Here is a 17,605-nt window from a genome sequence, read left to right as displayed (position 1 = left end):
TCTACCAGGTACCCATTTACCTCACCTTGGTCGAGTGTGGCAAATGTAGATTAATGTCTTGCCAAAGGACATTAGTGCTGCTTTGAGACTCAACCGCAGACCTTGTGATCAACATGACATATCCACTCAACCACGACACCTCTACATTGACATTTCTAAGTGGATTTTGGCTTTTCTGCCATTTCAAAATTATTTGCCTCTTACATCAAAGATACTATGTCCCTTTTGCAGCCAACATCAAATTCTGTAGAACTTTGCAGGGATTATGAATATGTTAGGTATGTCCTATCTGTGAAATTTAAACTTGAGCAGTGTCCTAATATTCAAATTATGCAAGGAAACCCGTTTACTTGCTAGACTTCACTGTCAGACACTATTGAGTGACTGACTAGCTTTTTTCATCTTTGGTAATAACATACATAACATGAGCTGTAAAGGGTACATGAGCATTTGTCTACATCAATAACCCACTTCTTGTAATGGCCAAAATTAAACTGATTGAATCTTTGCGCAGCATAAAACGTACGACCATTTGGTACAATTGTCTGAAAAATCAGACTATTACTTACTGGCTCTATAGCTCTTAAGTCGATTCGACAACAAATAGTCGTTATTTTTCCACTTAAAAACATTTTCAAGCCTCCTTTTTTTTAGCGAAGTTCTAAATTAGTGTTGTCTTTCAAATGCCGTTGGAATTTAACCTTTTCATTTTTTGGTCCTGCAAATGGGACATAGTACCCTTAACTTGAAGACAGTGATCAATAATCACTATGCATGTCCATGAACTTGAATTATGATTTTATTTATATTTATTCTCCAAACAGTCAAAATTGAGCTAAGCAATGTATACTTATATAGGTAATTGAAATGTAGTAAACCACTGGTTTTTAATAAAGGAATGGAACTGGCAAAATAGTAACTTTTCTCTATCCATGATTTATTTCAATTATAAAGCATGCATGCAACAGATTCTGAACTGCAATATCCAATTCATGACTATTAAAAAAAGCTACATCTTTTGCCAAGCAATGCTTGGGGGAAGCTATTTCTAGGAGTCTATATTTCCTTGTTTGGCCCAGCTAGGACTCGGTTGGGCTATTTTTTGGAGTCCATCTTCACTTTCTTAGCCCGGCGAGGGCTCTGCTGGGCAATTTCTTGAGTCCTCTGTTGCTTTTTGGGCCTAGCTAATGCTTAAAAGTTGGGCTATTTCTTGGAGTCTGAGTCCATCTTAGCTTTCTTCGCCCAGCTAGGTCTCTCATCATCCTCTTCTTCTTCATCTGATTCATGGAAGATGGGGTTGGGCTGGGTGCTGAGAAGAAAAAAAAATAAGAGGAATTTGAAAGCATGTTGAAATATGTGTCCTATATTCTACTTCTGTGGCAAAGAGAAGAAAAAATATATACAAGCGACTGCCCAATGTGATCTTTGTAGACAGGTGGTCACAAAAGCAGGTTTGACTAATAGTATTACTTGCTTTAGCTGTATTTAATGCAATTCATATCATCACATGGATATTGGCAAGGATAACATGTTTGAAGAATGTAAACCCGATGAAAGATTATATCCGGAAAATGATCACAAAAATTATGGGTTAGATTTAACAATGTAGGAGCCACAGTATTTGATTATATCTTTCATGGTTAATATGAATCACCTAATTATCAAGCAAAGCCACACTACAAACATTGTACTTATTGATTGTTGAACACTCCTATTTTGAAGGAAAAAAAATGCTGTATATACAAAGAGCTCTGCACCTGGTCATGTAATCCCTTGCATATTTGAAAAAAAGGATTCTATTTCAAGCTATCGATTACACACTGTATACTGCTCTGGAGCAATTCCTCTTTTTCTTATCGATAAGGTATTCAGGTCACAGAGTGAATCATATCATTTACTACACTGTAAAACATAAGGCCACAAATAAATTGCTGTATCGAAATCTCATGACTAAAATGGCAAGTTCTCCAAAAACAAACTGTGTAGGCGATATAAATAATATCAATGTAATAATTCTAACAATATGCAGGGAAGAGAGGTGCGCTGTCTATCAGAATTCACTTTTCTACGCATTATATCGTCTAAAACAGGATTGTGACATTGCATGCTCTTCCACATATAACGTAATGTTGAGGGTCACATGACACGTTTTCAGCCAGTAAGAAGCTCACTTAAAAAATTCCCTATTCAATATAACTCACTGTTTATAGGCTGGTGCAATCCACAAAGGTTTCTCTTCAGCATCCTTTGCGTGTCTCAAGATGGCTTCCCTTGCGTCGATGTTAGGATCAACCTTCTTAGTGAGGGCGATCTGGATGGCAACGTAGCGAGATAGGGTGCTACCTCCAGCCGCAATACGACCTCCTTGACCTGAGGGTTGAGAGAGAGAGGGGGAGAGGAGAATGAATAGTAGACGGTTGAAGACGGGTCCTGGGAATAATATATTTTGAAGCATTTGATGGCTTTCATTTTATTACAAATTGAAGTGGGACTGCACTACTTGTAGCAACTTGCGCCCTCTGTATAGCAAACAATGCCAAAGCGGTACCCTTTGGTACCCGTTAGTCCCCCATGATCCCCTTTTTCTTATGTTAATTGAGAGCTGATTTGATGAGATAACCGCCTGTCAGTGACCATGCAGGGAGGTCTAATCCCTCCTGGCCAAACTATAGTGCAGACAAGCTTTAACCCTTACTGTACTGGGCTATTTTGAGCACCTCCTGACTGGGGGGGGGGGCCTGGGAGGCCCCCCCCCTATGATCTCGGCCGCCGGATGTCCGATGAACACGAAAATTTGCATGTTTGTAGATATTTACGTAACGAACAAGATGGTGTAATTAGTTTTTTGCGAATATGCAAATTTTTGTCGTTATAGCCTAATTAATTATGCAAAATGCTAATTTTATGCATTTTACAGAAAACGTGTCAAACTTCACTTTTTGAACGTTGAAACTCATTATTCATATGAAACTTCTTTTCTAACACAAAAAATTTATTTGGATGTAATTAATAATGATAATTTATGCAAATTTGATGCGATTTTCAAATATTTATTTTCTTATGTATTTTATTGTTTTTTTTATTTCTTATTATATCTATTGTTTTTATTTCTTATGTATTCTTTTGTTCTGGAATACATCAAGTTACTTTGAGAAACATATAAAAGCAATTCGATATCAATTCATATCACCCACTTAGGAAGGAATACATCTAAACCTGTATTCACATTTCTGCTTGTACATGAATATATGCAATTATAGCATATTTTTGATGACATGCGCATACTAATTGTATGTAACACCTCACAGGTATATCCGATTGCGACGAAAATGGTATCAAAACGTGCGTAAGACTTGAGGGAAAAAAGTCATGAAACGACAATTCAAAATTTCAAGCGGTTGCGGCGCAATCTCCGAAAATGTCGAGGGGGGGGGGCCTCCCAGGCCCCCCCCCCCCAGTACAGTAAGGGTTAAAAGAGACTATTCTCAAAATAAAACGAGCTCTTTTCTTATAACACAGCAGTGAGGTATCTAAAGTGCAAGTTACTTTAATAGACTATTACAAAGAAACCATGATGCACTTTCCATCACTTTATGATTTGATTTATGATTCCCTTCCTCTAGACAACCAAAATCATGATTGTACCGGTAATTCAAACATGGCAATTTTGTCTACAGATACATCAAAATAAGTTTCTTGTTTATCAAGCATGTCATTAATAGAGAGCAAATTTTCTAAGATTATGAAATGCCTCTAATCAATAGTCGTCATTGAACACCATTTTAGTTCATTATTCTATAGCTACTCAGCATCATAAATTTTGGCAAAATGCACAAATTCAAATGTGATTCTATGAATGCATGTTGGTATGAAACTTTGATGATTGTTTTACCTGACTGCTAAAGCATGTATATGCTTGTAAGTAAACAACCAGGGGACTGACGCCTTTAAGTCCTCTCCGAGGGACCTAGTAATGAGGTTTAGTGCCTTACCAAAGAGCACAAGCACATTGACTTGGTTTTGAACCTGGGACCCCTTGGTTACGAGACCACCGCTCTACCACTGAGCCATTATAGCTCCTAAAACTTATGCAAATCCAGACTACAAGCAAGTTTTGTTTCTTGTTTTACAGACGAATGAATCAGAACGCAGATAGTGACACATACATAAAACTGGACATTTCCAAGCAAGGACCCACCTTGTTTGATAGGTAAATCAGGTTTCCTTGATTTGACGGGATCCTGCCTGTCTTTCATCTGTTTCTTGTACGCCATCATCTCCATCGGCTCCTCCTTGTTACGATGTCTGCCTCTCCTTGACATAATAGCTACAAGGTATAGAGATAGAAGAACAAGAATATGTAATTAAGTATCAATAACATCAACAGCAATAATCTAGGCCCTGTTGAATAAATATTGTCATCAACTGAGACGATAGCTTGAAGGTATCGATATAGAAGAACAAAGTATGTCATAAAGTATCAATAACAATGTAATCAACAGCAATAATCTGGGCCCTATTTCATTAAACATGTCATTAATAACAAGTAGCAATAATTGTCAAAAGCTACTGAAAACGTGGCATTTGATCGGCTGAGAGCAAATTTAATATAGAAATGTGACATTTATTATTGATGAGAAGTTTGATGAAACAGGGCCCTTGATTATTTGATTAGCTGATTATCCTACGCTGCTTATTAAACAACTAATTGTTTGGAAGGTGTTTAGGGCTTGGTGAATGGATTCAATATGGGCACCAACTACACTCCCCTAAGAGTATTCCTTCTTTATTTTCATTAGGAGGCAAAACAATGCATTGGGAATAGGGTTTCGGGGGATCCTAACAGCCCCCCATATCTCCCTCCACTGGAAGAGGGGCGCAAGTCTACACACTTTGAAGACATAAACACTGCATTATTATGTTCTTGCAATGCAAAAAGCCATTTCACTCAATAATAGAACAATCATTTAAAAACAGACACGGGACCTTTCATCTACACAAATCCAGAAATATACACTAAGAGTCGGGTTAATAAGCCAGTTTACAGTCTGAGCATGAGCAGATAAAGGTCATTTGTACCCAAAAGGTAAAATGCACAGAGATGAATACTGGATATGCATCCATGAAAGTTATGTAACATTTTTCATTTATGCACCAATGGTACATTCTAAGATACGCAGGTGGAAGTATTCTTTTCAAGAGGGCAAACAAAAGGTATTCATGAAGCACATCTAGGACTTTGGCAGTTATTATTCTAAGATGCTCAAAGTGGAACTTCTCCATGTGTAAAAGATCTGTGGATATTTGGGGTCATTTGTACCATGTGCTATCTGTAACTCCCTTATTCTTCTAACCTGGGCCCCGTCTTTAACATAAAGAGTTGAGTTTGATTTGGATCAATTGCAAGTCTTCCAATCATCGCAAGTTTGCAGTCTCCTAACTCTTATGTACATAGTTACGATCGAAATCGACTCTTTATAAGACGGGCCCTCTGTAAGTTTTCTACCTTTTTCTTCTAAAAATTGTATTTGAATTCAAACTTACGAGCAATGACGTGTTCACTTTTGACTATGTCTGGTTCCACTCTGTTTCTCCTCTTCTTCACCATACACAGCTTGGCTCCTCTGTAAAATAACAATATTATAACCAAGTGATATAAAGTGAAACCTGTATATAAAGACCACTCAGGCTAGAAAAGCGGTCTTTATAGGCAGGTGGTCTCTATGTACAGGTTCTATTAGTACAAGTTTCCATGAGAAACTATTTTCAAGAGCAAACAAAAATGTGGTCTTTACAGACAGGCGCTCTTTCTATACAGACGGTTGTTCAAAGCAGGTTTTATGGTACATGTACTGAAATAAAGTGACCAAACTTTACATATTACCTGCTTTTATTAGCATCACTTTCAAAGATGCACATTATTCTTATTCAATATGCCTTCTCAGCAATTAATCTACTTGCTTTCATAAACTTGAACAAACTAACAAAAATATAAAAGGGAAGCAATTATCATCTAGGTGCTTACTTGCCTAGGCATGATTGTATCACATTACCGGTAATGGCTTTCAATAATCCTTGCAGCTTCCCACCCTCTTCTCAAAGACGCAAAGAGGGGGCTCTCTTTGGGAATTCAACACCATTCGGGTGTTTACCCACCAGGTGTTGTCAATCACCAGGATTAGCCCTCAGTTTTATGACCAACAAGCCTTATATCAAGCGAAGACTCTCCGAGAGACTTGGGGGTATTTCGTCTGCTGGGTGGCAGAAGGGCGTTAGCGTGCGAGCGATTCAAAATCTTCTTTTCGAATTATTCACATTTAAAGATTTGTTTTATATTTAAACTGCTTTCTGTCCCGAAAATTGATTTAAAACATAAAAAGACTACAGTAATAGAAATGTTGTAGTAGAACACGGCCACAATTTTTTTCTCGGAAATAAGTCAGTTTTAAAAAAGTTTGAGGCGATTTAGTGCTAACACCCTTCTGCTTAAAGTTTCATTATTGAGCTGAAATTTGAGCTAACGCCCTTCTGCCAGCCAGGCGACAATTTCTTGATGGGACCATGGGTTTATATGCAACACTTGTATACCCATTGATGGTATTTCCACTAAGTCTGGTGTCAGCAAATAATGACCTACTGCACATGGAAACTGATGACCATCTCCCTTTAATATACAATATACACAAGTGGAAAAATAAGTGTGTACCTGTGACTTCTGTTGGGATCATAGAAGACCTTTGCCAGTCCGCTGCCAGAGCCAATAATGATCTGATTCAGCTTGGGATGCCATAGACATCTCACTACACTCTGTCATCAAAGAAGAACACAATTATTTTTTTATAGCGCAAACACCAGTGGAAAGTTTCACAAAGATCCCAAGTTGAACTCAACTTAAAGTTGGACCTGAACATTATGGAGAGCCATTTGTAGCCTTAAAATAAAATATATTCAAAGGCAAACATTCAAGTATTTTAGAGTTTTTATAAATTCCACATCTCCTTGTTTAAATATGAATGATTTGAATCAATATTTTACTATGCCTTTTAAAATAACTTTTACAAAATATTTTCAAAGATGCTATAACGGCTTTCCATAATTGTTTAGTCCAACTTAGAGTTAAGTTTGACTTTATGATCTTTGTAAAACACCCCCTAGTGCTGTAAATGCATAATAATGGTATTATCTAGTTATTCCAATATACATGTGAACATAGTGTGTTCTTTGAAATATCGAGCATTGTGATATATGAATTACAGGATTAAGAATACATTTCAAGGAACATAACATTTTATTTGATAGAATGCATTTTTCTTTGTAATTGACTCATGAAGTATAGTACTCAGACATTCACCTGAAGTCTAGTCAATCTCCCTTCAGTAACATTTTACTTTCAAAAAGCAGTACCACCTGAACCTTTCAACCCTTTCCACAACTCCACAATAGATATGTATTCTTAATCCTGTAATTCATATATCACAATGCTCGATATTTCAAAGAACACACTATGTTCACATTCCTCACCATTATAATCATTTTCAAACATTACATGTATCACCTTTAATAGAAGCTACTTTCGATTTTTCTAATGTATAACGTATGCCTACTTGTAAGTTTTGATTATAATTATATGTAATTATTTCTATATATGTCTTTATTTCTATTGTCTTCTACATTTGTAAAGCGCATTGGTATAACCTTCGGTAATTAAATGCGCTATATAAGAGCTAACTATTATTATTATTAGATCTATAACTGATTAATTTCTTACATGGGATTAGGAATTGAAATTACAATCTAATTTATATACAAATACATACCCCTTGTCCACATTCTAATTCAGTGATTTTGTTGAAGGTGTTTCTGTCGTAAAACATAAGCTTTCCTTCTTGTTCTCTCCTCACTGATTGACCAGCCAGAATCATCTTATCATCTGGACTGAAGCAACATTCAGATCTGTGCACGAAAATTACATTTCATATCATAAGAAGGAAATTATTATACAATCCGCTGAGAGTCAAATGGCTGTTAAAGACACATAGAGGTGGGCTCTCGATCTCATAGGGGAATTTGACACCATCCGTGTGTTGACCGAACAACGGGTATTGTCAATCACCAGGATTAACTTTCAGTTTTATGACCAAGAGGCTTCATGTATAAATGCTCTGTTCTTTCCCCTTATTGTAAAGTCCTTATTTGACATTTGCATCACCCAAAGACTCTCCGAGAGATGAGTGGGGCGATTCTTGATTGACCTTAAGTTTGCTGTGTGCAGACGTTAACACCCATTAATCGTATTTCCTCCAAATCTGGTGTCAGTGAATTATGACCTTCTGCATATACTGAAAGTGACGACCCAATGGTTTTACTATTACTATTTTACATAAAATTAAGGCCATTCTCAATTTTGGCTGATGATGAAATGCTGCTTCTGCACAAGGTAGCAGGATTTTTCAGTGGATAGTGCAGAGGTTTTGAAAAACCAGGAGGTCCATGGTTTGGGACCAAGTCGTCTTGCTAGTGCCATTTGGTTAGGCAATGAGCTTTTATTACAAAAGTTCCTCAGATAAAACAATGGTCTTTGGGTTGCTTTCATGGCAGTCAGGTGATCTCAACAACAACAAGCATCAACACCAACTCTAGTTATATACTGAAAGAATTATGTTAAGTGCTATTTTATTGTGTTGACACAAAAAGGTGACATCAGATTATAAAAATCATGGGCCTGTTGCACGAAATTTACCATTAATGGTAACTTTGCCATCAATAGTAAATACCATGGAAACCTTGATTTTGATTGGCTGTTGAGCCCTGTTACCATGGTAGTTACCATTGGTGCCAAAGTTACCATCAATGGTAAATTTTATGCAATGGGTCCCATATCTTTCTGCACTTCACAGCACAACAGTAGCAACAGTATTAATACAAAACAAATGATAAAATACCTGTGACAAACACGGTCATATGTTTTAATAAAAAATCACCCCTTTCCGTAGAATTCTGCTCATGCGCATAATGAACATACATATATACGAGGTTTGTAACAGTGTACAGGTGTGTACTTGATCCCTAAATTCATGAAATATGTGTGGCAATGTTAGAGTTAACCTGTTGACTACTAACACAGGGACCACCAGGTTCCCGTAGGCAAAGGGTTAATACTACTCACACTTGGTAGAAGCTCTCCAGTCCAGTCACCACATTGACCGGTCTCTTGAAGTTTCTCAGATCCCAGGATTTCATTGTGTCATCACCTATAGACAACACAAACAAAATAATGTGGAGGAAATTGTACAACTTTCTTATTTTGAATCAAATACCAGTACCAAATTTATGTCATTATTAGATGTTTAATATCAACTTTAAAGCCCCACTGTCCTACTTGTAGCTACTTGCTCCCTCTATATAGAAAACTTCCCAAATCGGTGCCTATTGGTCCCCCATGATCCTCTTTTTCTTATGTTAGTTGAGAGCTGAGTTAATGAGATAACCACCTGTCCGTGACCTCGCTGTGTGGTCTAATCCCTTCTGGCCAAGTAGTGTTGACGGTCTTTAAATCTGTCATCATGCAGAATAGCTTTTCATCCAGAATAATTTGAGAAATCATAGTCACATCCCTTTATTAGGGTCTTGCAAAAACACGTTTAAAACTTTTAATTACATAGATCTGATCAACATTTGGCAACAACATGAATCATATTGTAAAGAAAAACATCAATTTAGTTTCAAATGCAATTTAATAATTCTAAGTGTTATGCCTCTTTTCATAAAAGATATCTTCTCTTTAGAAATTTATCCACCATCTAGTAGGCTTACTTACCACCTCTTGTAACAAAAATCTGATTGTCATATGAGAAAGTGATGCAGGATGTCTCTGTACCCTTTCCATGAGCCGTCTTTTGATGAAAAGTTGGCCTTACCTACGATGCAAAAAACAAAACAAAAAACAGACATGAAGCCAAGAACATTCCAGGGGATTGTTTCACAAAGACTAAGATCTACTTTAAGTTGGGCTTAACTATAGCAGGCCATTCATGCCACTGTTTGCTCCCACCATTATGATCTTTAGATAATATTTTATACTTCAATAATGAATTATCAAAAAATGTAAATTCTGTAGATTTGTGACCATGATTTGTACATGCCAGTAAATGGTGAGAGCAAACAGTGGCATGAATGGCCTGCCATAGTCAAATCCAACTTAAATTTGATCTTATTCTTTGTAAAACACCCCCCCCCCCCCAAGGTCACAATTTTAATCAGAGCCAACATTAACCCATTGAACACCATAATGCATCAGATGACTCCAACATTGTTCTATGGAAATTTGGTTTTAAATCAAAATGAAGTCGGATTCAATATGTTCAATATTGACTTGTAAGCTTTCTTGTTGCTAGCTCCAGTTGATTTTATAAATCATTTGAAAGTATTATTTAATTCCTTTTGATCAATGATACACAGTCAGTCCAAATCGTTAGAATGCCAAAATGATAATCTTGAAGTTCTCGATAAGCATCTTCAAAGACAGCGCAAGTTATATTATTGAATTTTCCACATAAAATGTTGCATAGTACTTTTTAAATGATGAACATGCACAGTCAAACCTGCTTTTAAGTCACCACCAGTATATAAAGACAACATACTTTTGTCTCCTTTGAGTGGTCTTTATATACAGGTTTCAATGTATATCAGTAATCCAACTAATTACCGGTACATAACTACTACTAGAAAGCTGTTGGTCACCTTTCATTGAATTGGAATAATATTTCTCCAATCATCTTACCCGGGCCTGCTCGCTATTTATAAGGACTGCTATTTATAAAGACAGCTATTCATTTAGTCACGCGTTGTGGATAGCAGTCCTTATGAATAGTGGTCCTTATGAATAGCGAGGAAAATTGTCTATGGTTTGCTCGCTATTTATAAGGGCCGCTATTCATAAAGGATCGCTATTCATTTTGTCACGCGCTATGGATAGCGAGGTAAATTATCTATGGCTTGCTCGTTATTTATAAGGACCACTATTTATAAAAGACAGCTTTTCATTTATTCACTCGTTATGAATAGCAGTCCTTATGAATAATGGTCCTTATGGATAGCGAGCTTGACCCCATCTTACCAACGGCCTCTTCATATCCCACAGCTGTATACTGCCATCCAGACATCCTGCTGAGATGAGCTTAGCATCTCTACTGTACACGCAGCACATGGGATTGGTCTTCTGACCGCCTTGATTTCTGAACTTGATGACCAGTTGCTGCTTCCATGCCTGGTTGACATCCCATACTCTCACTGTGCTGTGGGTTTGGAAAGATGTAATGAAATCAGTACCAATTTAACATTAAAAAAAACAAGATATTTGATTCGTTTGAGCTTTGAAAATCAAGTAAATGATTTGTCATCCCTATCCAAAGGTAGAACAGAGAACAGATGAGTATTATTACTACAGTCCTTGTAAATGATTTTATTGATATTGAATCATAATTGATGAATTGTATATATCAATATACTGCACGTACAGCAAAATCAATATATACACTGATTTAATTATAATACTATATTATATATCATTTGATTTATTTTGTCCATAAATAAATAATAAAAATTGACATCAACATTTCATTTCATTGTTTTTTGTTTTCATTTTATTTATGTTTGACAATTCCAAAGAATAGAAGTGGCACACAACATCAGAGGCCTCTACATAGAGTTATGACCACTTCTTATATCAACCTGAGAAAATTGTCAGAAATGAACTTTTAAAAAATGATAAAATGGTACCCAGCTGCAAACAAAAAATGAAAAGGAGAACGATGCATTATACAAAACGTAAGAAAATGAAACAAAACACAAACTGCCAACTTACCCATCATTTGCACATGTGATGAATTCTTCTTTTACTTTCGGATTCCAAGCACCCCCATTCAACATTGCTGTATGTCCCTAGAATAGATAAATAAAGTAAAATGCATCTTAGACAAGAACTAAAACATATAAAGAAATATACCTTTCAATGACAGGGATGATATCAAAGTAATTCTGAATAATCATCATACAGTAAGTAGGTTCTTCTTGATCTGCAAATTTACAAATAAATGAAAAAAATTATAGAAATAAAATTATCAGTAACTGGGTTTCTAGTGCTTGACATAAAATTTCTACTGCTTTTTTTGCTCATTTAATCAGAAAATTATATAGCTTTTTTTATTTAATCAAACAATAAGAAGATGTCATCAATACATATTTGTCAAATATTCAGTGAAAGTTTGTTTCATTTTGTAAGATTTTACTCTCCACCAACACTAGAACTCCATATTATCCTACAAGGGGAGCATAAAACAATATTTTTTTAATGGCTCAATGGATTCCCCACAGTGACATACCTTTGTCTTGCCCATGTCAACGATATACTGATCACCTTTGGCACATTCCATGACCTCAAAGCCATCACGGTCAACGACCTTTGCCTGAGGTTTGGCCGCCACCATGAGTATTCTGTCTCCTGTGATGCTGTACTGTAATGTCCGGATCTGATGACTGGAGAGAGCAAAAGAAATCAAAAGTTCAACTCCAGTTTCACTCTTAGCCTTATGGTGCCATCAAGCTCACATACATATACCACAGGTCAGATTGCACAACTATTTCATCATGATTTCTTAATTGTCACCATACAAATAACATTCCCTGGTAATGAACTTTACAATTCATAAGGTCATTAGGAAATTTGAAAGGAAAGATTAGTCTTTTTGCAATAGTCCATGAGCAGAAGGATGTAATTCTGTACTAGTCAAAACTGTGCTCGGAAATGGGATGACTTGGATTCAGGACTATCTTGTGTGTGTTATCCAGAAGGACACTTCGTTTCAAACTGTACAGAAAAAAAAAGCATGTTGCAGTGACATTTTTGGTATATCTGTCCTTAACCTTTACTACTCAAAATAGCCCATTGCAGTAAGGGCTAATCTGCAATAATCTTGTTCTTCTAAATAAGGTAAGAGCAAAGACGTACCATTCAAATGGTTGGAAGGACCTGAAGGAATTGAGTGACGGATCCATCGCTGCAAAGTCCCAGAAGCGCACATCAAAATCATAGCCTCCAGTCACAAGCCTAGAACCAGACGGGTCCAGAGCTACGGCAGATACCTGATTGAGAGTAGATAGCATAAAGATGAAGTAATTTTACAACTCGTGTGTTAGCATCTATTGCTTCACTGTCAATATCAGAAACTAACCATTTTGTTAATTTCAACCATGCAACTAACACTATACCTAACCCTAAACCTAAACTAATGGCAAACTTCAGCCTAACCATGTAACCTGATGCAATAGTTGCTAGGGAAAATGTTGGATCACCAGGTAAAGCACCAGAAGAATTCAAGAGGAAACGACGGAGACTGGATGAGAATGATGGAGGAAAGAACAACTATTTGACCAAACATTGTGTCAAAGAAAAGTTATCCTATTTTTTTTTAATTTGAGAGGGAAATCATTTAATTTTAGAGACGCATAGTACAAGAGATACGTTACAGCTGACACTCCAGTTTTCTTTTATCACAAGAAGCAGCAGTTAGAAACTCTTTCAGAAGTACCTCATAGAGTAATAAAACATTTTTAGAACTATACCCTAAAACTATCCCTAAACTTACAACTCTGAAATTATGACATTGTAATCACAATCCTTAATGAATACTTTTTATCTGTGTATGTGGTGCCCCTTTTCAAATTGAGGGGACTGAGAATTATACAACATTTAACAAAGCTGCCATGGCAATGAGACAAATCATACTCACAGATTTATTGCCATGATTCAGGACTATCTCGTGGGTAGCAGGAATCTTTTTCTCTGGAGGCTGGAAAACAATGATATAGAAATATTACTTAGAAATATTACCTAACAATGTAGGCACTCAAAAGAAGAAATTGATTGGGTTTTATTGACACTATTTGGCATAAACTGTGTTGGGCAACCTTGGAGTTACAAGAGTCCAATTATAAGTCTTAAACCTTTGTCCCAATGGAGTATTGACTTGAAATATCTACCATATGAACATCCTTCACAATGTATCTACTTCAGAACAAACAAATAGCTTTTCTTCATCCAAAGATAATGTAGGAAGTAATATTCTTGGGTGGCACTTGCCACCTACAGCACTGATCTAGGTTATCTCTGTGAAAAATGAAGCACAATATTGGCCATCTGGATATCATTAGTATATGAAAACAAACAAGGCATTACCAAGTTGTCTTCTTCATCATCTTCATATTCCTCCTCATCGTCATCATCACTGTCAGCACCGGATGCTTTCTTTGAGGTAGAAGGTCGACTAAACCCTGGTGGCAATGGCGGACCTATGTTTAGTGTGAAAATTTAAAATAAAGGGAGTAATAATTATAACCAACGATCAAAAGAACTATTGCCAATATATAAAGACATTGAACTTGATTTTTTTTAAATCCAATCAACACAAGAAAAAATGTATAAAAAGTCACAAGTATTAACAACAAAATTTAAGAAAATAGCATGAATCATAATCAAGTCTGGTTCAATTGAACATATGAAAATATAGTCTGGTTAAATAAACTAAACAATCAAACTTTGAAATGTTGAATTTAAAGCTAAGACTTTGATGGTAGGTTTCAAACTGAACTTTAAAATATTCTGTACAGATTATGAATCCTTTGTCAGGCCTGTATTATGTGACATGCTGAAATAGAAAAATCTAACAAAGTACAAACTCACCAATCATGTCATCGTCATCGTCATCACCATTGTCATCTTGCCTCGACTTGTTTCCAGCTTTCTTCCTTGGGTCATCTTTTTTACTATCGGTATTATCATCATCATCACCACTGTCATCCTTGCTACTTCTCTTTGACGTTTCTTGTGCAGTTCTTCTAGTTTGTTCAAACATTTTGTCAAGGTCAAAAGTTCTTGCTTTTTTACCTGCCAAGAAAATGAGATTTAAAAGAGCATTAGTGTAAATAAATGCTACATAATGATAAGTTGATGGCTCCATGTCGACAACTAGTAGTATCAGAACTTTAGAAAGACATTTGCCCAAGGCAAAAAATAGGGAATAGCACTTGCAATATACTTGATCTAATGTGTAGATTGAAAAGAACTTAAGAAGTTTACACTTTAAACAATTCTATAAAAACTAAAAGCCACTGTACTATGATTAATCTCATATAATACAGAATTTCACTATTTCAGATTTTGTGCTGTCTTTCCTCTCTCTCTCTCTCTCTCTCTCTCTCTCTCTCTCTTTCTTTCTTTTCTTTTTCTAGCATTTGCAATGATGTTGATTTTTCTCTTTATGGCATATATATACCCTCTTATTCTTATTCAAAATTTTCATTTGTATATTTTTGTAATGACATCTTTTATTTCAACTAGTTATTTATGCCTCATTACTAGTTATTCAATTGAAATTCTAAGATATATCATGCTAAATAGCCTAGAAATCGGTGCATCTATTGTAAATTTGTTGGTACAGTCAAACCTGTCTATAGCGACCGCCCAAGGGAAACACAAAAAGTGGTCTTTGTAGACAGGGGGTCTTTATAGACAGGTTCCTTTAGTACATGTTTCAATGAGAAACCATTTTCAAGGAAAACAAAAAATGTGGTCCTTGTAGACAGGTGGTCTTTGTAGACAGGTGGTCACTAAAGCAGGTTTGACTGTACAATGAATTAACATACAAGCCTCGGTGGCTCCATCAGACCTCTCGCCAAGAAATTAAAAACGCGTGGCGCGACCCAAGAGAAAATTTGACCCCCCCCCAAAAAAAAAAAAAAAAAAAAAAAAAGTAAAAATTTGATTTTTTTTTTTTTTTTTTTAATTTAAATTTATTTTTTACAAGTATTACAAGTAATTTGATGAATTTTTAATACCATACCTGCCAACCCTTACGAAGAAATTCAGAATATTCTGTTTTTGAATTTCTAGGACCAGAAAATCTGGAATATTCTGATTTTTCGAAATTTTGATTTCTTTTTTTTTTTTTTTTTTTTTTAATTAATTTTTTTTTTTTTTTAAAGAATGCGTGGCGCCATGTAGGGCCCAACAGATAACGCGTGGCGCGCGCGCCACGCGTTATCTGTGTACGCGAGGGCCATGGGCTCCATTCTTAATAAGATCTACCACAAAACACATAGACAGATTTAGAATTATCAGTTGTCTATAGCTATGCAAGTAGAAAAGTTTGCTACCGATACCATTTCCGAAACCGGAGAACCCCATCATTTTAGCCATGTCACTATCTTCAGATTCTTGTGAAGTTTCTAAGCTTGCAGAGCTGCTTGGTCTGGGATGAGAGTGTGTCGCCAATTGAGTTGAAGACGTCTTTTCAGCAGACTTCTTTGCTGGTGCGATCTTCTGCTGATCCCAACGTGCAGCTGAGTGAGAGAGATATAAAATAAACAATAAATAAATTGCTTTTATAATTATAACTCATGGAATTATAATGAATAGGCAATTTAAATTAGCCCTTCTGCCTCTTTCTACACCAAGGTCAAGCTCATTTGGTCGAATTTTTCAGAACAATGCAACCGTTTTTCTAACTGTGTGGCCGGGTAGCAGAGAGATTGGGATACCATACCTCCACTTCTCGGCTGCACCCTGCCCTACTTCATACATACTTACTTACTTACTTTACTTTAAAACACGATGTTGTAGGTCTAAGCCTGTTCATCGATCCAGGATTCTTCCGTGATTACTGCTATTTTGTGTCACTTCGCGAGGAGTTCTTGGTAGCCGTACGTACTTACACACGCTTATACACGGTTAGGAAAAGGATTGCATTTTCCTCAAGAAACACCTCAATTCGAGCTCTGGTGTTAACCTGGCTTGGAGTTGGGACTAGTTTATCAAAAACGGTATTAGACCTATTATTATTTTTTTTGTCATTTTACTTTAGTTTTAGTTTCTAAATTTTAGTCATTTTCATTTTGGTTAGAAACTTAGAATGATCTGGAAGTTTTTACTAATCTGACCAGAATCTGTAGAATTACTTCTCTAAAATATTAAAATACCATCGGCCAATTAATGATCAGAGACTCTTGGCCAGTCTTACTCTTACAATGATTTCTCGATCTCCTGTAGATAGTAAAATGACAATACATGAATTCGAACGGTTGGGACTAGATCTAGACCCTACATTAATCTTTGAATGCGTAAAATACTATTCAAAATCATTTAATAGCATCAAAAGTATAACTTTCATTAGTCTACCTCGAAGTGCCCGCATTTCCTCTAAATCTTCATCCATAATGTGATCCTTTTAATTAATATGATTCGAAGATATCGTTATTTGATTGACAAAATCGAACGTTTCACCAGAGTTTTGTTTTTTGTAATGAAAATTACAATTTTTTTTAGGTTCAGTTGACAATTTGCTAAGGAATATTAACAATCATTCTTGAACGACTATGATAATATACGTATTTTTTAATTAAAAGCTTTTTATATATAATTTTATCAAAAAAATACATTTTTGCTGTTAAAAAGATATTTTAAAGTTCAAAATGTTCAAATTGATCAGATAAAGTGGAATAATATTTAAAGTTCTTAGTTTGGCAATGTCATTGCACTTCAAAATTGACATTG

General features: G+C 35.9%; 1 protein-coding gene across 1 annotated transcript; it reads right to left on the bottom strand.

Annotated features, from left to right (window-relative positions):
* Positions 1–658: 658 nt before the first annotated feature.
* LOC583554 (WD repeat-containing protein 70) lies at positions 659–17,346 on the bottom strand. The gene is made up of 17 exons (XM_030996621.1): positions 17,231–17,346; positions 16,216–16,395; positions 14,738–14,941; positions 14,234–14,346; positions 13,788–13,847; positions 13,007–13,140; positions 12,381–12,534; positions 11,864–11,940; positions 11,117–11,294; positions 9,818–9,917; positions 9,167–9,251; positions 7,818–7,953; positions 6,707–6,807; positions 5,545–5,624; positions 4,199–4,327; positions 2,202–2,370; positions 659–1,309 (listed from the first exon to the last, which is right to left on the bottom strand). Exons 1-17 carry the CDS (start codon positions 17,265–17,267, stop codon positions 1,204–1,206), a joined length of 2,043 nt encoding a protein of 680 aa, XP_030852481.1. The 5' UTR covers positions 17,268–17,346; the 3' UTR covers positions 659–1,203.
* Between the last annotated feature and the right edge of the window lie 259 nt (positions 17,347–17,605).

Source organism: Strongylocentrotus purpuratus, unplaced genomic scaffold, assembly GCF_000002235.5.
Source record: "Strongylocentrotus purpuratus isolate Spur 01 unplaced genomic scaffold, Spur_5.0 spur5_scaffold_3, whole genome shotgun sequence".
NCBI lineage: Eukaryota > Metazoa > Echinodermata > Echinoidea > Camarodonta > Strongylocentrotidae > Strongylocentrotus > Strongylocentrotus purpuratus.
Note: the sequence above shows the minus strand (reverse complement) of the source record. Positions and strands in the feature narration are given on the sequence as shown.

Bases quoted from the DNA above. Each gene is read 5' to 3' on its own strand.
- LOC583554 (XM_030996621.1), bottom strand. From the start codon at position 17,267: ATGGATGAAGATTTAGAGGAAATGCGGGCACTTCGAG. The intron at 13,848-14,233 runs GTAATGCCTTGT...ATTGTTTTCCAG, and splicing joins ATGATGAAGAAGACAACTTG to CCTCCAGAGAAAAAGATTCC. The intron at 11,941-12,380 runs GTATGTCACTGT...TATCTATTCTAG, and splicing joins TTGACATGGGCAAGACAAAG to GGACATACAGCAATGTTGAA.